This window comes from Mercenaria mercenaria, chromosome 5, assembly GCF_021730395.1.
Source record: "Mercenaria mercenaria strain notata chromosome 5, MADL_Memer_1, whole genome shotgun sequence".
Taxonomy (NCBI): Eukaryota; Metazoa; Mollusca; class Bivalvia; order Venerida; family Veneridae; genus Mercenaria; species Mercenaria mercenaria.
Window position 1 is genome coordinate 88,776,296 of NC_069365.1, and position 17,272 is coordinate 88,793,567.

A 17,272-nucleotide genomic window follows, 5' to 3' on the forward strand; every position below is an offset into this window, starting at 1 on the left:
CAGCTCCAAAACGATTATGATACTATGCAAATGATTGTTTTTACTTGATAATGTTTTACAGATAATAACCCTTACCTTGTTAAATTTCTAAAATGAACTTGTCCATCTTTCAATTTGGACAATACCATTAACTGTTAAAAGGGGTGCTAACCAAAAATATACTGACTGAATGGCGAACAGTGCAGATCATGCTCAGACTGCACGGATGTGCATGCTGATCATGTTCTACATTGGTTGCAAAGGCAGAATCAGTCGTGTCCAGAATGATAAGGGTTAAAAAGCTATAACATATGTGTGATTACTGACAGTGACTCCACAAGCAAATACATGTATTCTCTCTATTAATTCTAAACAGTGTAAGGATTGCAGATTCACATACTTTCTCAATGCTATATTACATTTGCTCGGGAGAAACTGACAGTAAAGATGCATTTCTTTCTTTCTCCAACAATGTTTATAGTTATAATGGTTACCATTGGGCAGTCATGTTGGATGGTAGCTGCAAATGAACCGGTATGTTCCAGATTTGACTACGAGGAGAAACTATTAGAAAAAATGGTTAGAACGGAGATAAAAGTTGAACAAATGGTAGAAGAGATGAAGAAAACAAAAGAAAGTGTGGCGACCATAGCGACAGACATTCAGCAAAGAGCTGAAAACGTGGAAAGTAATTCCATTCGATTGCAAGGACTTATTAACGATACTTTGACAAGGTTCGCTGAGGATATAGGAGAGGAAAAGAACAAACTAACAGCACTAGCAGAGAGTAAGTATATTATAGATATATAAGATAGGTTTCTTACCTTAAAAATTACCTATATATCCCAATGTAACAAAATCTTACATTTGATTCGAAATAAAAATATATTAACATTAATACATGTATAAGAAATAGGATGAATTTACAGCTCTGGTGAAAATCATTTAAATATCTTATATGGATACAGAACATTTTTTATGAAAGTAAGTAAAGAGAATCTGCTTTAGAAATAATGCATTCAAATGATAGGGTTTTTCACTTACGACCGGAGTTCTAGTTACGTGCTTGGCTCTACAGATGTGTCATGTTATATGTAATACACTGGACGGCTTTGAAAATGCACAGTTTTTGAGAGTGTGCCAAAACTTATTGGGAATATCAAGATATACAATTTCTAATGTTAAATTTTGAAAACATTCATGCGTGGAGATAAATTGCCTGATTTACTGGGAAAATTACGTTTCTCGATTTGCGGTAAATTATTTGTGATACTAGTATGTGAAGTAAAAATTGTGAAAGCTATTTTTCATACAACTGCCGGATTGAAAAACACTACTGGAAACACATGCCATTAAAATGCTCATGAAATTGGCCTTAATTTTTTCAAACATTTTTAACAGAATTTTAACAGGTCGCCATTAAAATTCACCTCATACTTTTTACTGTTTAATGGCATTTTCATGACCATAGCTTTAATGCCATATATTAAAAAGCCATGAAATAAGTACATTAAAACCATAGTAAAATATACCTTATTAAAATGACTTTGAGGGCCATGAAAAGCTGCTAAAAATAAACCATTAATATAATTTAATTGGCACCTTAAAACCCCATTAATATTTCTTAATTGGCATTAAATTAATGAGCCATTACCAAAGGTACCCCTTAATTTCACATTATTTAGTAAATACTAACAGGGCCATTAATTTTTTAATACTCTATTAATGGCTGTTTATTATTAAGAATTAGTTAATGGTCTCATTAAATATGTCAGATTCAATTTTAATGAGTTTGTAATATTTTAATGGTATATCAAATTAAGGGCCATGAAAATTTACCACCAGAATTAGACATCATTAAGACAATCAACTTCATATTGAGATTTGCCTTATTGATTTAAACTACGTATTACTACACATGTAATAGTATCTATACATATGTACTGTTTTGTAAAATGCTAGAAGAATATTTGATTCTTTTTTTATCATTATTTTGTTATGTAAACACATGAAACAGCCTTGTACAAACATTTGTCCTATTGTGTCCTCATTCTGTCATATGTTCATATGAAATGAGAAAATAAATGGATATTGTATTGTATTGTGTTGTACTGAGAAGGGATTACAGGTACCGGTTTTACTCTTAAGATCAAGTGACCATGTGGGTAGTTTTAACTAACCAACATTTTTATATTGACAAACATTCTAACCAAGCTTTTATTGGTACAGACATTAGGCGTCATGTGTATTCAAAAAGCCACTGTTGATGACTATGACAGCACACAATAAGCGATCACAATTTCGCTCTCCTTCAGTTCTTCGTGTTCAGGTGCATGCACTTAAACAGCTAAGAGCAAAAGTTTGAGGGATTGCATCACAAGTAGCTCCCATCAATCAAGCGTACCACACTCTTTGATTCATCGAAACGAAGAAGCCATTGGTCTGCCCATGCCCCAAGTGAATTCAAATCAGACTGTAAATCTTCACAATCATGTGTACTGTTCACTTCTCTATAAACCTTAGTTTCTAGCCGAGGATTGGAAAATTTGAAAATCTAAACTGGTCTGAACACAACTCATAATGTAAATTCCTTACCCCACCCACTTTCGTATACAAATGCTGATCATTTGGACAGGAAAAACAGAAAACAGAAAAGTGGCATGCATCAATACGTATTTACCCTTACCAAAATAATGTAGATTGATGTTACCAAATAAATTAGTATGTTTTCATCCGACTTTCATTGAAATAAATCCGATTTTTGTAGGAACACAATTTGGCAAACATTTGAAGAAAATGGCGTAACTGCATCAAGGGGAAATAACTTTGATGCAACTTAATATAACATCATGATATATTATAGACGATATGTGCGTAGTATGTATTTATTGTGATTAAAGTCCATTTTAGAACAATATGGGATTGGTTTTGCAGTAACTCTGTGATTCCAGCAGGTATGCAAATTTTGATTCCATACCTCATGTTTTTATTTCGATGTAAATGAGATGTGGAACCAAAATTTGTAGTCCTGTTTGGTGCCATATAACCTATACTGTGTTGGTGCGCCGTAAAACCCAAATAAATAAATAAATAAATAAATATCGAATCATAAGCATTCAATGGGGCGAGCGCAAGCCAAAAACAAAAAAAAATAATGATATCTTTTTTTGCGTTTCTGAAAATATACGAATCACATTTTACAGAATGTAGGATTTAATGGGCATCACATTGCTATTAAGGGCCATTAATTTTACTCTAAAATGAAATCGTACTGAACCTAAACATTTAATGGGCATTAAATCAAAGTTAAGGGCCGTGAATAATCCTGATAAATTGAAATATACAGAATTTCATTATTTTTTCAAAGCCATTAACATTTTTAGCTACCAAACTAAATTTTTAACGGCATGATTCATGGTCAAAAATGGGCGTTTTAATGGTATTTTAACATGTAACCCATTGATATTGTGAAACCTGTTAAATAAAGTGATGTAAGAATTAATGGGTTTAACTAACGATTTTTCCTATTTTAATGGATATTGTACAGGGTTTTAAACCATGTTTAATGGTATGTGCATCCAGTAGTGAAAGATACATTTCACAGATATCTTTTTAATGGCGGTATTTCTCAAAATCAAGGCTCTAAAAAGAAAAGAAATGACGTAGTATTCATTCAAATGGGCTGATTATTTATACATTTCACATGACTTGTTTAAAACGATACAATAAGGTTTTTTTTTCTAGGAAATTGTTTAAACCGTCCTATAATTAAAGCCTCTTTCACAAAACGGATATAACAAAATAGGTTCTGTGACAGCTCTTTGATTCACCTTTAAACTTCAAAATTAATAGGAACGATATAGGCTGCAGTGACACTTACACAGGTATCAACTTTTATATGAAAAAACAAAACATTTTGACTATAGTCAAAGTAAAATCCATCTAAAGTGTTTGCTTCAAACTGGAGTTATACAGAGCTATATTAGGTGTGCGTTTTCAAAGCTGTTCGGTTTATAATAAAAGTGATACCATATCACTAGTAACCATACCCATCACTAGTTGTGCGTCACAATATTGTATGATATTACGTATTCTTATATGACTAACTATGCTTATTAATCATCACAACGATATTATGTTGACGTCACGTCGACGTGAAATTTGGCGCTATGTACACATCGAGAAATAGCGCTTTCAAATTTGATCAAATATTTTACTTAAAATCATGTTTAAAACGAAATATCACATAACATATCTTAATTAATTCACACACTCATGGAGTTTGTTATTAGCTGTGCAGAATAATTCGCCATCTTTAACGCCCAAATGGAGTTATTCCGCAAGATGTAATATAATGATCTGTCACTGGTTTTTTATCCAGGTGAGAATATCCAGTTCAAGGGTCAATGTTTCGTTTTTCTTTTATCGGTAACAAGGCTCTAATTATTTTGTGATTTATGGAACATTTGTAGCGGATATATTATTTTATTTTATGTTTTCCAGTGAATTATAGAGTTTTCTCAGTGAAATAAAAGTGATAATCCACAGTTTTGAAACAGTAGATATCATTTTTATTTTTCACTGTTTTGCCGAACTAGTTCCGGTCATCCGTCCCGATTGAAGTCAATTGTATACCGAGCGTTATGAATACGGGGACCATAATGACGATGACGTCGTTAAAATGACGTCATTTGTGTTATGCTTCTGTGATCTTTCCGCGATTTTCTACATTTTATAAATACGCAACGAAAGAAGTATTTACACATGAAATAAAAGAAAATTTGTTTGTTTCAGTGAAATATCAATTTTATTTCACTCATGAGCACAAAAAAAGTCATTTGACTCGTGGCTATGCCACTCGTGAAAATATCAGTTTTGATGCTCACTTGTGAAATAAAATTGATATTTCACTGAAACAAACAAATATCCTCTATATTCAAGTTATGATCGACGTCGAACAACCCTCGTATTTAAGTATTTACTGAATATCAGCCTTAAACTACATTATAGGTTTTTGCCTTTTTGATGGACATAAGACAGTGTTATTCTTCTGTTAGAAATAACATTTTGTTGTTTACGTACAATAGGCTTTGTGAAAAACTTCTGGAATTTTAAAATGACAAAGCTGCCGTTTATCAAAATGATGTTCACTGAAGTATTTGTGTTATTGCTGCGATTAAAATAAATAATTCCAATGTTCACCTTCTTTTTTCAAAATAATAAAAATTAAAACAATAACGGAATTATGAACTAAAATGATAGATTAATATTTAACTGCTTTCATATTTTCTGAAATGAAATAGTAAACTCTTGCATTAATTTCAAAGAATAGAATCGCTGAAAGACAATTGAATAAACAAACTCAAGTAAAATCATAAACACCGTATTTTTAAGAACTAACCCGATGAATATGCCATTTCAAACATACCTTTGAATGTTTCATGTAAAATTTGGAAAGATCAAATTACTGAAACACGATAAAACATGTTTTACATTTAGACCAACTTTTTTATTTTAGAAGTGACACCAGTTCCTGTCGTGGCATTCCACGCCCGTCGCTCGTCTACTGTAACGGTGAGCAGTGGTGGAACTGTCGTATTTGATACCGTCTTAATGAATGAAGGAGAAAGTTACGACAGGGCTACAGGTGTATTCACTGCACCATACAATGGACTTTATTACTTCGCGGCTCATGTATGTAATCAAGGCAATAAAGATGTACAATACGCAATAGTTGTCGATAATAACCAGTTAACATCAAGCACACAGTACGATGATAATAGTGTGTACAGCTGTAGCTCTGTAAATGCCGTCGTGGTGATGAAGTCTGCGGACCGTGCGTGGATCAAATGTACGGACTCTTCAACCTTTTACAATGACGGCCGCAGATGGAATTCATTTGTTGGATCACTTTTAAACAGATAAATTAGTTATACAAAGTCATAGATCTTGGTCAAAATTGTCTTTCAAGTGCTTTTTTATATCGAATTGCTTAACTCCAGCTGAAATGGCATTGACCTACCAGAGTTCATTTTGAAAGAAACAAGCTTTTAAATGTATATAATAGCATGTACAGTATATGTTTATATAAAATGCTGGACGTTTAGCTTCTCCAGACTTTTGGAAGGATAATTACAAATGCAATTGCGATATTGAACAGACAAACGCTAGAGTCTAAGAACTATCCTTTGAGTCAAGGAAATTTTATACGGATTGTTTAAAAATGACGTAGCATTTAAATTCACCCTTGTAATTGAAATAAAATAACGCCCTTACGTTAATCAAACGCCTTAACCAAATGTTTCAACATTTAGAACAATTTTACGTTTCAGTAAATGAATATTGTTATTGTGCTAGGATTTATAAAAAGTGCAAATGTCGATTCTTTGTCACTTGATATTGGCTATATATATTAATAATGGCATTAAGTGCCATTAAGTGGTATGAATATACTGTTACATGAGCGAAAATATGAACACCAACATTAGAGGAAATGCCTTGCTTTTCTAGGAGATACAAACGTTTGGTGAAAATGATATGCCGCCAAGTTAAAAAGAGGTTTCTGATATAAATTCAGAAAATCTATCAACCGTAGTTTAAATGTTAAAAATTAGTCTTTATTTGTCATAACGTATTTATTCATGCATTTTCAAGAATCTTATAAATGATAGAAATACTTATATTAAGAATGGCTCTTTTTTTATTTCATCTTACATGATTATTGATGCATGACTAATTTTGTGTATTTTAGAGATTCCGCTGTTGCAATATAATTCAGTTTTTAAAAGGCATGCGTAAAACGTGTTTAAATATATTTTATAATATTCGCTTTAGTTATGGTAATTATGGAAGAGTACAGCATGAGTAAAAACCTTATGCACTAACAAGTTTGATTTTAATGTCACACTGACACAGTTACAGAAGATAAAAGTTAAGAGTAGATTTCCCGGAAGTACATAGCACCCCAAACACAGTCATAGAACCATAGAGCCATAGGTCAAATGGCGACGTTCCAGTTTTTGATGGTGGAAGAAGACCCATGGGCCACTCCGTACATTATTTCATCACATGACCTTTTGTGATAGTATCACTACATTGAACTAGAAACTATTAAATACTTATCAATTCTGCATTTAAAGTGTCTATATTCAATCTTTTTAAAATTAATTCTCTGAAAGGACCAAAAAATTAATGGGGCCGGAAACTAATAGTCACATAATTACTTCATATATACACCCTTTTTAGTATTCAAGCCATATTGTCAAGAAATTAGGGTGAAAAGAAATGAATCAGATCTGGTTACTACGATAACTGGAATGTTTTCATTTTTGCAAAAAATAGCTATTTCTGATAGTCAGATTTTACTAAAATGTGACAATTTTCTTCACACATTTTGGTCTTTATGTCTGAAAAAGAGCACTAATTTTCATATTTGCCTGATATACATACCTTATATTTTAAACAAATATTGCCCTTCAGCATTTTTATAGTTTTAGAAGCAACAATTTTATAAATGTTCCCCCTAGAGAATTTTACAATATCAATTAAACTTGGTCTGCATGTATATTTTTGATATCTCATAGAAAAATGTGCACTCATCTGAATATAGTATATGTATGGATTCAGCAAGGCAAAGATATTCATTTTTATTTCATGAGGATAATATATAAATATTATATGGCAGCGTGTATAACATTGATATTGTCAACCCGAGGGCAAAATGTAAAATGAGTCAATCTTATGAAGAAACGCTAAAATTTGTGATAAACGGCAGCTTTATCATTTGATAAATGCAGGCCGGGGACACATGTCTCCCGATATTGTCACTTGTTGTATTGTGATAAAAACTCTGAATCGTACGATTTATTTAGTTACATACAAAGAAAACGTGCGCACAATTTCAGCTTTGTAAATGTTTAAATGACGGAGAAATCGGTCATAAATGAGCGTCGATGGTATACTGTGTATTGCAAATATTGACCTGTAACACATTTTTCTGTACTGTGTATTGTTCACATTATCACTGAGTTTTATAGAATAAATCTTGCAAAATGTACATTATCATTTCCTTTTCAAAGTACAAAACAGTAATTTCTTTAGCTCTGAAGATACGTGATGTTTTTTCATTGATATTTATAACGTTTACTCTGCTGTAATTTATGTAATAAGCTCTAATTCGTAACTCACAGTCCCAATAGTGCAACAGTGGGCAATAATTTTTGTTATGCTTACCAGTTGTAAAGGTATACTATATTCTTACGCTATGTGTTGTTGAGCATTGTTTAAGTTGATATTACATAAATTATCTCAAAACAGTTAAAGGTAACTTTTTTAAATTTGGCATTGGTATGTCACTAAAGTCTTACTCTCAATATTTTGCAGAAAGCCCGGTCCTACTAATAAATGCTATATTGTGATTTTTTTCATTGCAGATTTAACTTCTTCATGTGTGTTTATAGCTCGACGAACGAATTTAAGGCCATTATTTGTCATTTTGTTGAACACCACCCTAATGACGAAAATAATACAGTACGCTCACCTCCAAAACCGCAAAAAAGTAAATTACAAAATAACACCAGAAATATGCAGAAAAAAGCGGGAAATTACTGATGATTCAGAAAATATTTAAATACATGTTTCAAAAAGAAGCCCGCTTACAAAAGGGACAAAGTTCCAGCAGAAAGAAACCCTTTAAAAAGGTTGTAAAGACACATTTTATTTGGACAAATTGTGAGGGGCCTGTTCACGGACGGCAGTGGAAATGCATGTTACCTGCCACGCCCTCAAGCAGAAATCAACATTTACACATGCTACCAGTACCAAAATATAATTTAGAGACACCCGCACGGCGATGTACATGGAACCTTCGATGATACACTGAGTGCAATTCCATGGACAGACGAAGTTTTAGGAGAGTATACATTGTTATACAGTCTTTGAAAGAATGTGACAAAATAGATTACATGGCCTTTAAATAGTTTGTTTGCCAAGGAAAATTTCCTTTAAATGATGTAAATTTCTGTATTTCTTGATGTCGCAAGATGTTTTCCGTCGACAACTAGGTTAATATGAGGTATAGTGAAGAATGAAAGTTGTTTTGAATAACAGGCTTAAAACTCTTCCGAGAATTTTACAATGGCATATATCTTGTAAATGAAGTGTGCAAAAAATTACAGGAATAACGCATGTCACTGTTTCCTCCTACTTTTAAAACAAATTGCTCAGTGCATATGACACCTATTTTGTTCCGTTTGAAGCAAGTGGTGAGCTGATTACCTTTCAGAACAATACATTTAAAGCAATAAAAATAGCTTTGACTATATTATATTAAGAACTTTTCAAGTGAAACTAGTTCCATCGTTCTATGTCAATTAAGTCTAAGGTTATTGAAGAGAAACCACTTTAAAAGTTCAAAGCCCCAAGACCTTGACCTTTGAACAATTGACACCAAAATCAAGAATGGGCCATCTATTGACCAAGGGTTATGTCCCTTTAAAGTTAGGCAACAGAATTACATTACATTCGGCAATGGTTAGTCTTTAGTCAGTTTTTCGGGGTGACTATTGGCGTGCCGCTGTAATTGTAGGTTGTAATTTTAGTGTTCAAGCTGGTGCTTGTTATTTTCGCTGTGAAATCTAATGTCATCTGCAAACAAAAAAGACATTCCATCATTTGGGCCAATGCCATTACATGCCTTGTTTATCTAATGACCATCAATGCTGAAAATACGCACGATTTTCAATTTCAATACTCAGTACACGAAACTGCAATACACAGTACAAATATTACTTTGAAAGCTCAATACACAGTACACCATCGACACTCATTTATCACCGATTTCTCCGTCATTTGAACATTTACAAAGCTGAAATTTTGCACATGTTTTCTTTGTATGTAACTAAATAAATCGTACGATTCAGATTTTCCCCACAATGCAAATAGGTGATGGTATCGGGACAAATGTGTTCATGACATGCAATTATCAAATGATAAACTTGTCATTTTATCACAAATTTAAGCGTTTCTACATAAGATTGACTCATTTTACGCTTGTAAGAGCATATATACAGTATCTGGTTATTAAAAGTAATGTTGTTTTTTTTTCTCCTATAGTAATATAATACAATAGTATATTGGGGGTTTACTTACCTTGTTGACGAAAAATAATCACGTTATTCGGAAATACCTTATCAATAAATGGCAATATCCAGTGTACGCATCCTCACCGTGAAAAGTGAGGTATAATAGTAATATATACAGTCGTTTCTGAACATTTATTTCTATCAATTGAAAATAATATTGCAATATATCACAACAGTATGCAGACATCATAACTGGTGATCATATTTGTACTTTGCCATTTTTACGTGTATTTCACTCAGTTTTTTTTTTAACTTTTACATGTGTATATATGTATGTAAATAATAATGTTTTTCTTAACATAAGGCTTAGATCTAATTCATAGCATTTACCATTTATTTGTTCAGCAGCTTTTTTAATATAATAAATTTCTGTAGTACATTGTGTCTGTGTCATTTCCTATTTACATTGACAGAAATACCGTTAATCTATATATGTTCATATGTTGTCTGGATGTTTTATGTTATATTCATAAACGAGAAATGTACGCCCTCATGTACTGACACAAACAAAACGCAATATCATGTTGATTATAAGGATGCAACATCAGTTTGGTGTCCCATCATGGTAGAACTGTTCGAAATAAAGCGTAAAATAATGCAACAGTCGAAGAATACACCGTTTCTGTGTAACACATGATAACTAAGATATAGTTTCGTATTGTGGCCCGGGTACGTTTTTTTAGTAAAGTGATGTGTATTTTAAAGGCATTTATATTCAACTGGTTATTTCCGATGTTTATAGAACTACTACCCGTTAAGAAGATCTTTCCCGTTTGACAATTTTCCCGCGTTTCACTTTGAACAACTTCAAACAAAAAACCGATAGTTTGATATCGCCGCAGTATATACGTCACAGTCGCCAGCTGTCGTTTACTCTTACAATGACAAGCGTGTAGGCCAATAAAAAATTAGTTGTTTGTTTTATCTATTGGTTTCTAAGTAATAGTTATAGTATGTGTGAGAGTGTGTTACCAGGATATATCAGAGCTAGGGGTACATCGAGGGTATTTTTCTCTGCACATATCGTCGAGGCCGGTAGGCCGAGACAGATATGTGAAGAGAAAAATAACGAGATGTACCCCTAGCTCTGATATATCCTGGTAACACACGAGCATTACATATTATAACTGTTTTATCGCATAGTTTATCATTAAAATTTATATATTATTTTCATTTAAATTTGTTTATTATTATTTTTACTGTTTTGATTCCCTTTCTGCGCCTCGCTGACTGAAACACTAAAACTTCTGTTTTAGAAAATGTGTTCCCCAGATAAAAGTACCCAACAAATTTCTGCATTGGTTTTAAATCTTTGCATTTCATTGGCCAGACATATTGTAAAACTTGTTGTTTTGTTTGTAAAAAAAATCAAAGAAAAAGAAACATTTGAGAAATCTCAGAATTTCATATATTTCATGTGTTTTTGAAATATTCTAGTTTATTTATTCTTTTACTTTATAAATGTAGGTGTTTGTGACAATTCTTTCTCTGTGAACTGTAAATTGGACTGAGCTAAAATCATCTTTTCTTTGAAAGGAAAAAATTATACTCCCTTGATAGGACCTCAATAGAGAAAAAGTGTTCCGATATATATCGGAACAGTTTTACTGTGCTGATATATATCGGAACACTTTTTTTCTTATGAAACTCCATAGAGATTTCCGTGTTGATATATATCGCAACAGTTTTGTAAGATATCAGCACAGTTTTGTAGTAATAATGTGTGTTACTATGTATAACATGCTGCAAAGATCAAAGGAAAATTGCCGCACTATGCGATAATTTAAGATAACTGTTCAAATGCAGTATGAAAGTTCAACATTTCTATTTACACGAAAATGTAACGTAAACATTATATGCACATCATGGAAGGCACGCTCAACTTTCCCGCCAAAACACATATAAACCAGCTCTTGTTTTACGAGACATTCAGAAAGTGTGTCGTTCTTAATAATGAAAAGCAGAATGGCGTTATTGTAGATAATGTATAAGACACTGTTTCAACAAAATACAATTTTGAAAGAATTATTTTCCGTCAAGGGCATCTTGACTTTAAAAAGTACATGTATGTCATGACGCCGAAAAGACTGGCGATTCCTCGAACGATAGTCCCGATTCATTCTTAAATTTCAAGCAGTTCCATAACACTAAGGATAAGGATGTCGTGCGGTGCATGTCTCGGCAAAACAGGTTTTAAAAACACTTATTAAATATGGGTGTAACGCGAAAATTACCACTTTGTGATATATGTTGGACATACGATTTTTAATACTGACGATTGTTATGAATAATAAGACAGAAACTGTTCAGAAAAAGCATATGAAATATTAATTTTCCACGTTTAAAAAAAGTCTTACTTGTGTTTTGATTAAAGTATAAATCGAATTTTTGACAAAAGTCGCACACTGATCTTGTCAAAAGTATTTCGAATGCGGAAAATGGGATATCTCTGCAATCATTACCCACAAGCTCAACATTATGACATGTTTAGCAACCTAAAAAAGCTGTTTGAGATGCAAACTGGCTTTGGCGATGGGAAGATTCGACTGAAAAATAGGTACAATTCCCAGTGCACAACAGTTACATCCAATTTGTTCGTAACGTCTTTGCAGAGAAAACATGTGACGTGTAAAAACTGCAGTTAAGGATTTTTTAACGTTGAATCACATATTTGTGAACACAGTCCTCATAAAACATGTTTCGCTATGTATGTGACACTTCCATGAATCAGACACTGATACCTTTCTGTCAATGTCGTAACAAATGACATATTGCCGATAACAAATATATGTTTAAAAGCATAATATGTTTTCTTCGTTTATTATAGAATGCGCCACCCCTCATTTTTCAACGGTCTGTTATAAAATTTTCACAGATTAAAATTGGCAATATTTCCGACAGTGTTTTTTTTCTCCATTTCGCTGCCAAGACCACTAACATCGACAGACAAAACATCGACACGACAAAACGCCGACCCGACAACTGATCGATGCGACAAAAGATCAACATGTCGCATAGTGTCGTGTCCGCGTTTTGTCGCATTTATGTTCGAAAATAATTTTGATCATACGATTATCATACGATCATGATTTTGATCATACAATTATCATTCATAAGCATTTACGTGCTCTAAGTGCGTGTTAAAGTCCAGATAGGACGAGTGGACCTCGCTGTATACTCTACCGACCGGACGAGTGGTTTTTACGTCGTAACTTTACCAAAATTCATTAATTACATCGAAATACATAAACAAACTTTGAGATGGTTCAGTAGATTACCTGGATTGACTGGAATTTACCCGCGAATCGTAAAGATATCAAAACGTCATGTAATTTTCCATTCCACGAGCACGTGCGACCTGTTGTAATATCTGATCTACAGCGTACACAAAAAACGCGCGTAGTGCATTCATTTTTTAATATTATCGCTTGATTTTTTCAACACCGTTTGAGACAGTTTGAATTCTATAACGATTTTAATTAGATATCGACAGAAATGTAGGCAAACTTCTATAAAAACGGCGAATTTTCATATAATTATTTGTAAAACTTCTAACAGCGCGATCTTGATTACTTATTTCTTTCTAAAAGTAAATAAATGATACATACTATGGGCATAAGATTCAGACTTTTGACCAGAAAGTACAAAAAAAAAAACAGAATAAAAAAACTTAAATAATGAAAAAGCGTCAGCAATTTAAATGCATGGAGTAAAACGATTTTTGGCAAACAGATTTCTGTTAGTCTGGCAGAATAGGTTACGTGACCTCGTGAACATAGATAGAAATGTGGTTTTGAAATATATTATACGGGATATTGCACATTCGCTTTAAAAAACAAATTAAAGAAGAAACTTTTTTATTGACTTCTACTTCTCAGCAATTTGAAAATTTGAAGAACACGGCATTGTGCTCTCCTATAAATGGCATACGCACGTTTACTGTACACGAGTGCGCATGTCCAAGTCAAATAAACGGACTTAGTCGACTATTACATTAGTGCATGACACAGTAAAACAAACCAATAGCACGATTGTATTACATTTTTTATTCCAGAAATTGTATTGAGAAAACAGAAGCCACGTAAGACTTTTTCCGAATAAGGACACTCTATACATTTCAAAGCAATAGCAAGACTACAAATTCGACAGGCTGATACAGAAATATTTTAATGAACAGAAATAAAAACAAATAAAGCGGAAAACAAACAAAATTTTGATTTGGGCCTAACCGAGTGCCTATCGATAAACTCCGTCCATACTGAAATGTACACGCACAACTCCCGATGACATGTCGGGTAAGCTTCAAAGACATGTACCGAGGTCACGGAGAGCAAACAGGTGTTTGAGTGATTCACAAGTAAACGACTGCAAACTGGCAAACGGGAAACGTCTTCTTAATGGGTAGTAAGGGTTCCTATGGACGAGTTATTGTTGTGTAAAATAAATAAATGTTTAAATCAATTTTCTTAGCTCCGTGTACTCATTTTTGCCTCAAAGGTAGTGTCTTAAACCCGGAATTTTAATCGTTTTTATCACAAAAACAATGGAATCGGCAAGGGCTGAAAATGTCACATGGTTACTTGCTTAGTATATGCAATACATTCGCTCTTCACCTCCCCGACATTTCTCAGAATTGAATTTTTTATGATCTCTTTGCACTGGTATCAGCGCAAATTTTAGGAATTTTGAAATTTACTGTCCCCTGTCCATATTAGTACACATGGATAACAAATGAGTACATTCGAAATACTAAGTATCTATCCCTAATTTAAGTAGATGTCATGAGTTCGGATAATGCATACATTGTTCTTCTCTTGTTTTTCATCAACAATATAAACCTGAAAATGCGAAACTTTATTCCATTGTTGATAACAAACACAATGCGGATAAAAATGTTCTAAAAACATACGACTTTGTTTCGGCATTGTTTTTGTTTATTGTATTGAAGATATTTAGAAGTGCCAATTTGTTGCAAAAATGTGAAAACAAACATTAAACGCGATATATTTCATTACCATTTCGACTGAAGCTTTTTTATGTATATAACCCTTACCGCGTCTAATCTTTTACTGGCAAAAACGATATTCGTAGAGTCACACAATGAAACTCGCAATGTTGAATTAATGTCGTCATAGAAAAAATGTTTGAACGTGAAATCACAGAGTGGTACATATTTGTTTTGCTTATTTACGACAGTGTTCCAATAGTGACACTTAGCAATTCCCGAGACATCTAGGCAATGATGGTAAACCTCTGGGCATATGCGAGAATGCTCCATTTAGGCAAATCGGCATTCTTCGAACGTAAAACAGCTCAATGAGGACATAACTGTTTTTGAACAATATGAAATTTTGTCTTAGCTTGCCTTTTGGCTTATCAGTATAAACTTCTGTTGGTAACTAATTCTCCATCTAATGCAGATTTACTATTTGCATATAATTTATTTACATTCACAAAATTCTTTCTTGTTTGTTCGCAGTTCTGGTCAAACCCGTCCGTCTTGTATTGGTATGCTTTTCAATTCACTTCTGTTAAGAAAATCGCCAAATGATGCGTTTTGGGCGAAAAACATGTATATATGTTTATGTCAATCAATATTTTGACTTGACTTGACTTGACTTTTTAATGATATGCGCGAACTTCTCGTGCTTCTATTGTACTGTAAACAATAGAGGTAGGACAGCTCTGGTAATTATTATAGATCTGAAGCGGTCTATAAGTTTTTTATAGACCTCCCCAAAACAACGGAGCCGGTACCTAAATTAAGATAATTTATACTACCAATAACAATATTTTGTTCTTCATTGTTTTACACAGGAATTGTAATGTATTATTGAAAAAAACAATAGGTATGTAATTTCTAAACTTAATCTTTATGTTTATAAATGCAAAGGTTATAACAAAAAACAATGGCAGTAAATTCGAACTGTATGAAAATAAATAATGATGAAAATGTAACTCTGTTCACCTGCCAACCGTTTCTGTGGCAATAAATATTGTTAGAACAACAAAAGAAACTCTAAACATGGCAAAAAAATACGATAAGTCATTCTTCTGCTTAGCATGGTTGTATCTATTTCAAACAGCGAAGAGCTTTGTAGGACCACATTTGTAACAGATCGCATTTGTAACAGATTTCGTACGTATGCGATCGCATTCGTAACAGGTAAAATGTGTTACGAATGTGTTTGTCCAACATGGGGGTTGACATGAGAAGCACATATGTATCATGTTGAGTTTTATACTGCAAATGTTCAATGAGTTGGTTGTCATCGCAACATCATTAAATGACTGCCATAAGCATATCACAAGTTAGCGTCGTCGTCGTCGAGGTCAATGACATCATAAAATTATTTGAGCCGCATCATGAGAAAATGGGCCTTCGGGAGGCTTTGCAACCAGTGTGGGCCCAGATCAGCCTGCGCATCCCCGCAGTCTGATCATGGCCCACACCGTTCGCTGTTATTTCATTGAAGGCTTATTCTACCTGAATATGAAATTTTCTGACCCTGATTCAGATGCATAAATGCACAGGTCAGCCTAAATATAGACTTTCCGGAAATTCACGAAAATGTCCGAATGCCAATTTTTCCGTGACGTGGCTCATTTTTTATAATCATTTCTGCATCCACAGCCGCTACCACTTTAACATGATTACAACTTCAGCTACTTCTACTGTTACCTCGACTTGCTGAAATGTAGACCCACATGCCCAGGTCACTGGTTCGAACCCGGTGGCGACATACATTTGTAGCTGTCTTCCGTCATCCATAGCTGTTTCAAGTTGGTTGACAAACAGGAAGCTGCTATGTCACGGGACAAATTATATACAACTTGTCATGGACGGAGTCGTTAGCCTTAACTCTAGGAGGGCCCGACCTTGTGCTGCGAACTAATGTCTATGGGATTTTAAGAAAATACACCTTATTTTCTAATTACCCTCACCCCAATGAGTCCGTCTGTGAGGTACATGTAATAGGCCTTCTTTTATTATAATCCCGCCGGGAAATAGAGGAGGCTGTGCGTTCGTGCAGTTATATATATAAGTTCATGTCCTTGGTATAACTTGCCCATTCATAGTCAGATTTTCAAATTATTTGGTACAAATGATCAGCATGGATAGAAGGTGTGTTGAGATCATGATCCTTGTT

General features: G+C 33.6%; 1 protein-coding gene across 1 annotated transcript; it reads left to right on the forward strand.

Moving 5' to 3' along the window:
* The first annotated feature begins 379 nt into the window (after nt 1-379).
* Nucleotides 380-10,503, forward strand: LOC128557207 (cerebellin-3-like). Its single transcript, XM_053544253.1, has 2 exons — nt 380-766; nt 5,498-10,503. Exons 1-2 carry the CDS (start codon nt 427-429, stop codon nt 5,902-5,904), a joined length of 747 nt encoding a protein of 248 aa, XP_053400228.1. The 5' UTR covers nt 380-426; the 3' UTR covers nt 5,905-10,503.
* The last annotated feature ends 6,769 nt before the right edge of the window (nt 10,504-17,272 follow it).